We start from the raw sequence: 11,303 nt of genomic DNA, 5'->3' as shown, positions 1-11,303 counted from the left end.
TACCTGTGTAACTCAAGTAGATATAGTCCAAGACATCTCTGATCCTCATAACTCATGACCCTAGATAGAGGACCAAAACCCTCTCTGAATAAGCAGTGGAAACGCCCCCGTATCTCATAGAACACTGTGCAATGACATATGTAGTGCAACTCTGTCTCTGGCTCTCTCTGGCATAATCGGCATATCCTGCTGTCTGCTGGTATCCCTCTGAATCTACCAGTCTCAATCTCGAGCTGATGTGAGGATGTGCGTATCTGACCAATGGCACAACGCAAACCATGAGACATATGTGTGTCCATGTAGCTGGGTCGAATCACAAACCCATCTCCTGTGAGGTGGAGAAGATGCTCTCTATAGAAAGCCATCTTCGTGCTCAAATCCTGAGGCGGCTCTATCCATGTCCTCCTGGTGTCGAGCTGGATCAGGTCCTGACGAATGAGTCTAGTGATCTCCACCCGTGTAAGAGACAGCGAGGGTGCCTGAAGAGAATACTGGAAAGGGGGCAACCTGTCCATGGTGAAGCCATGCGTCTGAAACCATGAAGTCATCTGTGCATACCAGCATGAAGTGTCCCCCTGTAGAGCTAACTGTCTGGAAGACTCAAGGGCCAGTCTAGCATATCTGTCTCTAGTAGTATCCCATAGGCTGTGCACAAAGGACACTGATCTGGTAAGCGCCTCAATCTCCATGGGGGGGGCAGTTAGCTCTGCTCGAATGATCGCGTGAGGTACGGAGGCCTTGGCTCTAATCAATCGGGAGATCATAGATACCAAGGGCCTCTCCATACGTCTCCAACCATCTTGGCCTACAGAAGGTCCCCATACCTGTACCCCATACATCATAGCTGAGGCTACTAAAGTATCAAAGAGCCATAACTTTGTCCGAGGTTCCTGGAACTGAACCTACGAACACATCCTCTCCAAGCCTCCCAAGGCCGCATAAGCTCTGGTCAGTCTAGTCTCTGCTGCTCTCCCCAAAGAAAACCTCGGCCCAGTGAAGACTATCCCAAGGTAAGTGTATGCATCTGTATACTCCACAATCTCTTGACCATACGTGAAGGTCGGTGCCGATCTCCCGATCCACTGCGGTGTGGTGTTAAACACTATGACCTTGGTTTTACCAAGGTTTACAGACAATCCACTATCCTCTGCAAAACTGTGTAATGCATCCAACTGTCGCTGCATACCCTCTGGTGAGTCAGAGATCAAGACAATATCATCAGCATATAACAACAATGGGATCCACGTCCCTGCCAGCTGGGCACCTCTATCACCCTCTCTGTCAATGTAATCAGACACCTCATCAACATACATACCAAATAGAGTAGGAGACAATGGGCAACCCTGTTTCACCCCGATAGTGGAGTGAACTAAGTCAGATATCCCCTCTGGGGTGCGTACATGTCCCATCACTGATCTGTATAAAGCCATAATCCCCCAAATCAACACTGTGGGCACCCCCATCTCCTGCAGTCTGCGCATCAGTCGAGCTCTCGGTACCATGTCAAATGCTTTGCAGAAATCCACAAAGCTACAATAAATCCGTCTCCCATGTGACCTGCCCTCCTCAATGATAGCTCTGAGTGTCAGAATATGGTCAAGATTGGAGAGAGAGAAATGAAATGAAATGAAATGTTATATTAACGTCTTCAAAAGGCCAAAATGACCTATGAGACCAATCAGTTACAAAATAGTGAATCTAATACCATGTCTGGGTACAAAAGAACTAGAAAAGAACTAGAAGTGGAACAAAATACTACTACTACTACTACAATCTAAAACTACGTGGGTGTAGCAGCTGATACAATAGGTACCCGGTAAACTGGATGTAACAGTGTGTGAAACAAAGATGGAAGAAATGGTGAGGATCCATCCTCATCTGCACTCTGGATGTCGAGAGAGTATGGCTCGAATCTTCTGTTGTAGTCTCCGTCGATGCTGTGTAGCTCCTCTCCTCAGTCGCGGTCGTCTGTATCTCTGTAGCTCCAATGCTCGGTCGATGAGAGTGCCAGTAGTGGTCGAATGAGTGTGGGACGAGCTCTGCAGTGGTGGCTGCTCCTCTGGCTGTCCCATATCTAGTGAAAAGAAATCTGTAATGTGTCTCTGGGACTGCCTCTCTCTAGCTCTCCCCAGTAAAGTGTCTCTATACCTGTGTAACTCAAGTAGATATAGTCCAAGACATCTCTGATCCTCATAACTCATGACCCTAGATAGAGGACCAAAACCCTCTCTGAATAAGCAGTGGAAACGCCCCCGTATCTCATAGAACACTGTGCAATGACATATGTAGTGCAACTCTGTCTCTGGCTCTCTCTGGCATAATCGGCATATCCTGCTGTCTGCTGGTATCCCTCTGAATCTACCGGTCTCAATCTCGAGCTGATGTGAGGATGTGCGTATCTGACCAATGGCACAACGCAAACCATGAGACATATGTGTGTCCATGTAGCTGGGTCGAATCGCAAACCCATCTCCTGTGAGGTGGAGAAGATGCTCTCTATAGAAAGCCATCTTCGTGCTCAACTCCTGAGGCGGCTCTATCCATGTCCTCCTGGTGTCGAGCTGGATCAGGTCCTGACGAATGAGTCTAGTGATCTCCACCCGTGTAAGAGACAGCGAGGGTGCCTGAAGAGAATACTGGAAAGGGGGCAACCTGTCCATGGTGAAGCCATGCGTCTGAAACCATGAAGTCATCTGTGCATACCAGCATGAAGTGTCCCCCTGTAGAGCTAACTGTCTGGAAGACTCAAGGGCCAATCTAGCATATCTGTCTCTAGTAGTATCCCATAGGCTGTGCACAAAGGACACTGATCTGGTAAGCGCCTCAATCTCCATGGGGGGGGCAGCTAGCTCTGCTCGAATGATCGCGTGAGGTACGGAGGCCTTGGCTCTAATCAATCGGGAGATCATAGATACCAAGGGCCTCTCCATACGTCTCCAACCATCCTGGCCTACAGAAGGTCCCCATACCTGTACCCCATACATCATAGCTGAGGCTACTAAAGTATCAAAGAGCCATAACTTTGTCCGAGGTTCCTGGAACTGAACCTGCGAACACATCCTCTCCAAGCCTCCCAAGGCCGCATAAGCTCTGGTCAGTCTAGTCTTTGCTGCTCTCCCCAAAGAAAACCTCGGCCCAGTGAAGACTATCCCAAGGTAAGTGTATGCATCTGTATACTCCACAATCTCTTGACCATACGTGAAGGTCGGTGCCGATCTCCTGATCCACTGCGGTGTGGTGTTAAACACCATGACCTTGGTTTTACCAAGGTTTACAGACAATCCACTATCCTCTGCAAAACTGTGTAATGCATCCAACTGTCGCTGCATACCCTCTGGTGAGTCAGAGATCAAGACAATATCATCAGCATATAACAACAATGGGATCCACGTCCCTGCCAGCTGGGCACCTCTATCACCCTCTCTGTCAATGTAATCAGACACCTCATCAACATACATACCAAATAGAGTAGGAGACAATGGGCAACCCTGTTTCACCCCGATAGTGGAGTGAACTAAGTCAGATATCCCCTCTGGGGTGCGTACATGTCCCATCACTGATCTGTATAAAGCCATAATCCCCCAAATCAACACTGTGGGCACCCCCATCTCCTGCAGTCTGCGCATCAGTCGAGCTCTCGGTACCATGTCAAATGCTTTGCGGAAATCCACAAAACTACAATAAATCCGTCTCCCATGTGACCTGCCCTCCTCAATGATAGCTCTGAGTGTCAGAATATGGTCAAGAGTGGAGAAACCCCTCCTGAAACCTGCCTGTCCCTTTGCCCGTACACCCTCACCCTCTGCCCAGTTACTCAACTGCTGCTCAATAATGGATGCATACAATCGTGCCAGTGTGTGTCCAACCATAATAGTGCGGTAATTTCCAGGCTCTGTAGGATCACCTGCCTTGAATATAGGCACAATAGTAGACAACCTCCAAGTCTCAGGTAATCCCTCACACATGGCACGATTGAACAACACTGCAAGAACCTCCATCAGCATATCCCTAGCATGTATAAAGTGCTCCGCTACTAGACCGTCATGATCGTAAGCCCTCCGGGTCCTCATCCTGTCAATGGCTCTCTTTACCATCTCAGTGGTAAAGAAGGTGCTCGTAGGTGGACATGGCTCTGTAGGATCTGGAAGGGGATCCTGCCCAGGAACCGTATATAACGATGCCGCATACTGGCCCCACACATCAGGAGAAGTAATCACTGGGGGAGGGGAGTGCTCATGGAAGAGTCGCCATGCCTCGCCTGAGTCTCTACTCAAGAACAACTGATACAAGTCTCGCTCCATCTGGGCCAGGTAAGCTCGTTTCTTCTTTCGCACAAGGCGTCGGAAAGCAATCCGCGACTGTCTGTAGGTGATGACTCCTAAATGAAGATCCCTCTGAAGTTGGGCTCTCATCTCTCTGCACTCCTCATCATACCAACTATTCTGGGGCATGCTCCCAGAATGTCGCCTCCGATCCGGTTGAGTGTGTGGGTATGCCTCTGATGCTGCATCATGTAGTGTCTCAGTCAATAAAGTAGTGCACTCCTCTACTGAGAGGCCTGGAGCAACTGTGCATAGACGATCCCAGATCGCCTCTGTATAAACCGAGTCAGTCTCTGGTGTAAATGTATAACGGGTGTGTGACCTGCCTCCTGATTTCTGGGCTGTACTAAACTGAAAAGATACAGACAGTGTCAAGAGAGCATGATCCACTGCTACGCCCACTGGTCTGGCTCCCACCATGAAATCCTGAATACAAGGAATAAAGCTCGGCTGTGTCATAACATAGTCCACTGTACTGGCCCCATGTCTGTGTGGAAAGCATGTGAAGCCTGCTGCTCCAGGAAACCGCTGTAAGCCATTAAGTATGGCTAGCCCATGTGTAGTCGTCATCTCCGTGAGGTATCTCCCATACTCAGTCTGCTCTCTGTCATGTGAGCATCTGTCAAACCCCAGCTCACCCACATCCAACTCTCTAAGCATCTCATCTGAGGTGTCGTAGAAGACTGTCTGACAGTTGCCCGTTCGAGCATTGAAGTCTCCTAGGAGGATGATATCACCATCCCTAGAAAACTCCCATATATCATCATCTAGAATTGAGAAAGGCGACTGCCCTCTGGATACAGCATATACTGACGTACTGGGGGGGAAGTAACATATAGCAATATATAGAAATCGACCTGTGTCAGCTCTCAGCCTCACCCACATGTATCTAGCCTGATCATCTCTCCGTACAATATGTAGTAGTGGCTGTAGCTCCTCCCTAAACAACACCGCTACTCCTCCTGAACCTCTACTCCCATGCTCAGATCTCGTGACTGTTCTGTGGGCTGTCTCCCATTTGTATCCCACCACATGTGGCATCAGTTGGCCAGGGGCCTGGTGAGTCTCTGAAAAGAAAACAATGTCCTTGTCTCTGAAACTGTCCTCAAAGGCACCAACATCCAACCTCATAGACCCATTACAATTCCAAGTCGCCATCCTCAATGTGGTCCCATAGGTCTCGCACCGTCATGTAGAGCGCCGCTCTACAATCACCACCCGACCATCTCTGTAAAAGGCCATCTTCCCCTTCTCCCTTGCCGCTTGAATCTCGGGCATTACTTCTCTCATATGCGCAAGTTGTGAGAGAGTGAGGTCATCGCCTAAGAAAATACCTGTCTTCTTGAGAGTAGGTCTCTTCCTCAAGAATTCCTTCTTCTCTTCCAATGAAGGGAAGCGTAGTATGAGAGCTCTTTCCTTTGAAGATTCTCCGGGGCCCTCACTCTTCTTGCCCACTCTCCATGCCTTTGTGTGTGAAGGCTTCTCCACCCCCATCATTGATGTGAGGCTTGTGACCTCTTTTTCCACATTGTTTATGTCCTTGAGGCCGGTTACCCTCACATGTAGAGCCCGCACCCTCCTTCTTTGTTCCTCTTCGAGGGTCATGTTGATAAGAGTGGGTGTACAAGGAGCTTCCTTACCTTTCCCTTTCTTGGCAACCTCAATCCATTTTTCGGCCTCCTCTACTTTCTTTTGCGTTTCGGATATGACCGCGGCCCATGACTTCTTCTCCTCATTGATGTTGTCAATTTCTTCCCTCAAAGAGGGCTGAAATTCCCCCTCTTCAAGCCCATTTTTTGACCGTGTTTCCAACACTTCTTTGTGGAGGTCCAAAATGCTATTCTCCAACGTGGCGATCTTGTTGAGAAGATGATCCTTCTCGTCCTTCCACCTCTTCTCCTTTTCTTCATTTTCTCGGAGGAAAACGGTCTTCGCGTTCCTCCAATCTTCCATCTCTTTTCTCCATGCTTTCATTTCCAATTCAATGATGGAAATTCGTTTGGAGTGAAGCATATATTTGAGTTTGCTTGTTGCCATAGGTGAGGTTGGGGATGACATGAGAGAGAGAGAGAGAGAGAGAGAGAGAGAGAGAAGTTAAGAGAGTGATGAAATGAAATGAAATATTATATTAACGTCTTCAAAAGGCCAAAATGATCTATGGACAAAAAGTTTACAACAATGTGCGACTCTAGTAAAGTGTCAAAGGAACCTAAAGATAAAAATAAATGAGGGTACCTAGATTGGGTAGGTATGTAAGCCTAGCCTATATCCTCATCACATAGTACATCAGCAGAGAGAGAGCTTCCTCTCTTTGGCGATGGCGAAACTGTGTCTCTCTCTCTCTGTTCGTTGCAAAGAGCTTGTCCTCTCACTTACCATTAAAGCTTATTGATAAGCTAAGGTAGCCGGGCCTGCTTCATATGGCTTTCCTCGAGATTGAGAGCATGCTCTGATACCAATGTTAGAATGCCATGATGCCACTACTAGCGTACCTGCATAGGAGGGATAGGTCGTCACCTCTCCACCCAGCGATCGAGAGAATGAGGCTTGCTCTCATTCCCAGACCCTATATATGTGTGTGGCCTGCCATCCACATTGGTTCGGCTGCCCGGCCACTACAATCGGGCGGTCTCACTCCTGAACCCTGTCCTCATGGCTCTACGGTTGGAGGGCGGCGACCTCGTCACAGCCATTACAGGCTAGGTGACAATTTTCCTTAAGCCTGTCTTTGTTGGAAGTTATCTGAAATCGTCCTTAAAGAATCAAGGCTATGTAGTTCTTAAATAAGTTTCCAAGTAGCAGATAGGTCTTTCCCAGAAACTTGCATGGAGACTTTACTCTAATGAAGCCACTTGAATTGATGGTCCGCCTTCACTCGGTTTGTTACTAATACTTGGAGAAAGGTATCATGTTACCAGAATCTTGCCACCAAAACATCCTCTCACAGTTTGAGCGATTACTCTTGTTCCTGGGCTCCTAAGGGGGTGATTGAAATTTGTGAGATATTTGAACAAATTCAATCTGGGTTGCTATTAGGAGATTGGCTGTCAAGGGGTGAGTCCAGCCAATCCCTTTGCTATGTGCCTACATCATATGCGTTCCCGACTGTGCATGGGCACTCTATTCTTCAATTTCCACTAAAAAAATCAAAAGTTCCTGGGAAAGGGCGGTGATAAGCGTAAGTATAACTTCTTGCTTGACTTTGGAGATGTTTATGGCTTCCCCCAAAGAGTCCTAATAATCTTAAAATTTCTCTACTCCATGATATGCTGCATTTAATCTACAAGTAGGTTTACTGATAAGACCAGAAAAGCCCCCTTAAGCGTAGCAATACATAGAATCTGACAAACTTGGTAGAAATCAAAAAGCATGGCTCTCAATGAATTTTAGAGCACTAAATCACTTTTAGATACATAAGTGAGAAACATCAGGCAGAGTGTATTATAGAATCCAGGATGTTATGCATGAACATATTGTTTGTGGAAGTACAATAAATGCCAGCAGACTCCCACTCAAGAGCACCTTTGAAGATTGTGACCCCTCTGCCCACAGTATCTCCCAATTCCATAGCTTCTATTGCCATAGTTACTAGCGTCTAACGTAGGACAGACTACTATGTTGAAGCTATTTCTCTTCTTAACAGTTATTATTCTAGAGCCTTCTTATTGTCTTCACTTTTCATTTTGAACCACCATGCTAAATTCCGAGTTTATGTCACTTGTGAGCTCAAAAAAGACTGATTTCTTGGATTGTATGTCCTGTTTTTCAGAATTTTCTAGTAGTGTATTGTTTTCTCACATCAAGCATATAATCCTTATATGCTTGGCATAATAATCACTATCTTCTCTCATTACAGCCGCAAATAGTCTTGTTTCCTTAATGTGGGTGAACATTACATATGTTGTTTATTAAAGGTTATGGACGAAGGAAAAGTGCCACAGTTATTCAATGACTACCTCGAGGATTATAATATGAATACAACTAGCATCATGAGACTCGTATTCTTTAAAGATGCTATTGAGCATATATCACGTTTATCAAGAATCTTGCGCCAACCTAGAGGAAATGCAATGCTCATAGGAGTTGGCGGATCTGGAAAACAAAGTTTGACAAGGTTTGCTTGCTTCATAGGAGAGTACAAATGCTTTCAGATTGAGTTACGAAAGGGTTATAATATGGTGGATTTCAGAGAGGACCTTAAAAAACTGTACAAAATTGCAGGTAAGCATAGACATGCAAAAGCTCTTAAAATTTGAACAAGAATAAATAAAACTATAGTATCTTCTTTGGCCTTTGGAACATCACAGTCATATACTAAAAATCATTTAAGTACGCTTTACTTTTTCTCTAGATGAAAGATAATTCCTGGTAATTGCACAAAAGCCTTTGTGTTTTCCCTGAAAACCTTTATTAAACTGCCAAGGATAGTCAACAGTTTGTGAACTAAGTTCAAATGAAATCAATAGGCGTCCTTAAGATTTATCGAGCAGCAATTTAGAACAAGCGATAACATTGGCTTCAGCAGATAATTAAATGAAGTTGTCTCGATGCATTTCTAGTTTGAAAATGGTTTTCTTGGTGTGTTTGAATTTTCTTATGCTCCTTATGAACTCACTATGTGTGTTGCTGACAGTAGATGTCTAAAGGGAGCTCTTGTCATCAGGAGTAGGATATGCGGCTTTGGCCATGCTAGAGAGGAGATGTCATCAAGCACACTTTCAGGAGCCCCGCACCAAGGGGTGGCTCTACAGCAGTATGGGCCCCTGGACTATCAGCCACCTCATGGACACAGATTGAGAGACCATAGATATGTATGTTATCACACTTGTTCCGCATCAAGCCCTCAGTACCTCACAACATTATTAGAGCAGAGTTAGCTACTCTACCCATGCTAGTCGAGGCTATTTTCGAGATAGTTCATCTCATTCAGAGGGTGAGAGAGATGCCATCATATAGACTCACACGCAGAGTCTTCAAGGTCTCCAGAAAGCTTTTAGAGTCAAGCGATCATGAGTCGTGTGTAGCGGGAATAATGTGTCGCACTCTCTATTATGGGTGCTCCTCAATGCAATGTGCGTGAAATCTCACTCCAATAAAATGAAAACAATGTAGACAATGAACGATAGAGCAAACAAGCGACTCAAAAGTAGAACCCAAACAGAATGGGACTCGACTAACTCAAATGAACCTATATAGACTCTGGCAGGACACTCAGCTCCAAGCCCAAAACTCACGGGTACAATGGGGGTGTCGAGGCTCAAGATGTGCAGGGAGAGTGCAGATGTGTGGTGTAGACTCGTGGTGTAGACTCGACACGGCGCTAGACTCAAGACTCATAAAACCATCTAGAAAAGTGTAACCTGGCTAAAGCAAATATGAGCATATATATACAACCAAAAAGGGCAGCCAACGGATAACTCAAATAAATCTGAGTGTCCAGCTGCACCTATCTCCAAATTGTGGTGATGATGAGTTGGCCACGGTGTCCACTAGACCTCCACCCGCATCACTGCCAAGACGAGAGTCCCGTCCAGTGTGAACTCCAGACAACAGAGACCAACTAAAACTAACTGCCTGTCCTGCGCCTGTGACACTTTAGCCCTACTACAGATTGCCCGCCACAAGACCATTCACCGTCCCAGTGAGAGAACATTGAGACTAGCAGGAAGGAAAAAAGGTAGCCCAACCAAATTGAAGAAGCTGATGTGTAGAGAAGATATTCAAGTTCTAAGGGAAAGGTACAATGATGAAATGTAGGTATTTTCTGGAGACGATGAAGAAGTATGGACAACCCCCCACAATGAGATAAGTTGTCCAGAAAGCAAAAACTTGTAGCGGAGACAACGTGTTGTGCTCTCTACATTGGGTGCTCCTCAATGCAATGTGCGTGAAATCTCACTCCAACAGAATGAAAACATAGAAGACAATGTATAACAGAGCAAACAAACACAACGACTCAACAGTAGAACTTGAACATCATGGGACTCAACTAACTCAAAGGAACCAGTACAGACTCTGGCATGGCAGCACACCCAGCTCCAACCCAGAACTCACGGATACAATGGGGGTGTCGAGGCTCAAATGTGCAGGGATGGTGCAGACGTGTTGTGCATGAACTCAAGATGCTAGACTCAAGACGCTCGACCATACAAAGTAGATGATGATAATAATGACTCCTAACAGCTACGGATATATACAACCAAAAAGAACCACCAACAGCTCACAAATATCCAATCCAGCTAAGTCTTTCTCCAAATTGTGGTCGTGGTGATCTGGCCCGTGTTGCGCTAGACTACCACTCGTATCCCTGCCACATGTCACTACCGAGGCGAAAGTCCGTCCAATGTGAACTCTAGCCCAACTATAACTAATTGTCTGTCCCATGCCAGTGACACTGTAGCCGTGCTACAAAACTAAAGGAGGCCCAAGTATGAACAAAATCCTAGAAAGTCACTAAGATAGTGTAAATGGAGCCAAAAGGGCGAGAAGTTTTCACACAGGAGAAAGTCGGAAACTTAATAGTCACCTTAGCCAGAACGCTTGTGAGCTCCTCCATGACCGTCTGGGCAGGAGCCTGTTGCTCAAAATCTTGATGTTACACAGTGGGCGAGAACTTTACTAGGGAGGGTGACGTGGGAGGTGTAGAACTGGTTGAGGGAATGGAGGTAGCCGCGTGGAAAGGTAGAGGTAATGGAGCTGGTGGACTTATACTTGGCACGAAGGGTTGATGCTTTTTGTGGTAGTACTTCAGAGTACTTAGTAGTGGGCTTTGTCACTCTTTTGACTGCCTTGTATGTGTCATGCAGTAACCTAAAGCCCACCCAAGCTTTGGGCACGAAGACCTTTAACTTATTGAACACTGGTCTAGACTCCACTAGACCAGGGCGAGTGACTAGACCACCTGGCTAGACCTGGACGAGAGACAACTAGACCAGGACGAGAGACTAGACAAGCAGGTCGAGGAATAAGCAGATTGAGGGA

At 46.3% G+C, this 11,303-nt stretch overlaps 1 protein-coding gene across 1 annotated transcript in view; it reads left to right on the top strand.

Annotated features, from left to right (window-relative positions):
- Nucleotides 1-11,303, top strand: part of LOC147451194 (uncharacterized) — a 168,219-nt gene that overhangs the window by 127,114 nt on the left and 29,802 nt on the right. Inside the window, exon 16 of the mRNA XM_086520156.1 lies at nucleotides 8,237-8,543. Coding sequence (XP_086376282.1) covers nucleotides 8,237-8,543 — 307 coding nt within the window. The remainder of the gene's footprint in view (nucleotides 1-8,236; nucleotides 8,544-11,303) is intronic.

This window comes from Adiantum capillus-veneris, chromosome 9 (genome assembly GCF_014529385.1).
Source record: "Adiantum capillus-veneris isolate H3 chromosome 9, ASM1452938v2, whole genome shotgun sequence".
Classification (NCBI taxonomy): domain Eukaryota; kingdom Viridiplantae; phylum Streptophyta; class Polypodiopsida; order Polypodiales; family Pteridaceae; genus Adiantum; species Adiantum capillus-veneris.
The sequence above is the reverse complement of the archived record's forward strand: the minus strand, read 5'-3'. Positions and strand labels throughout refer to the sequence as shown.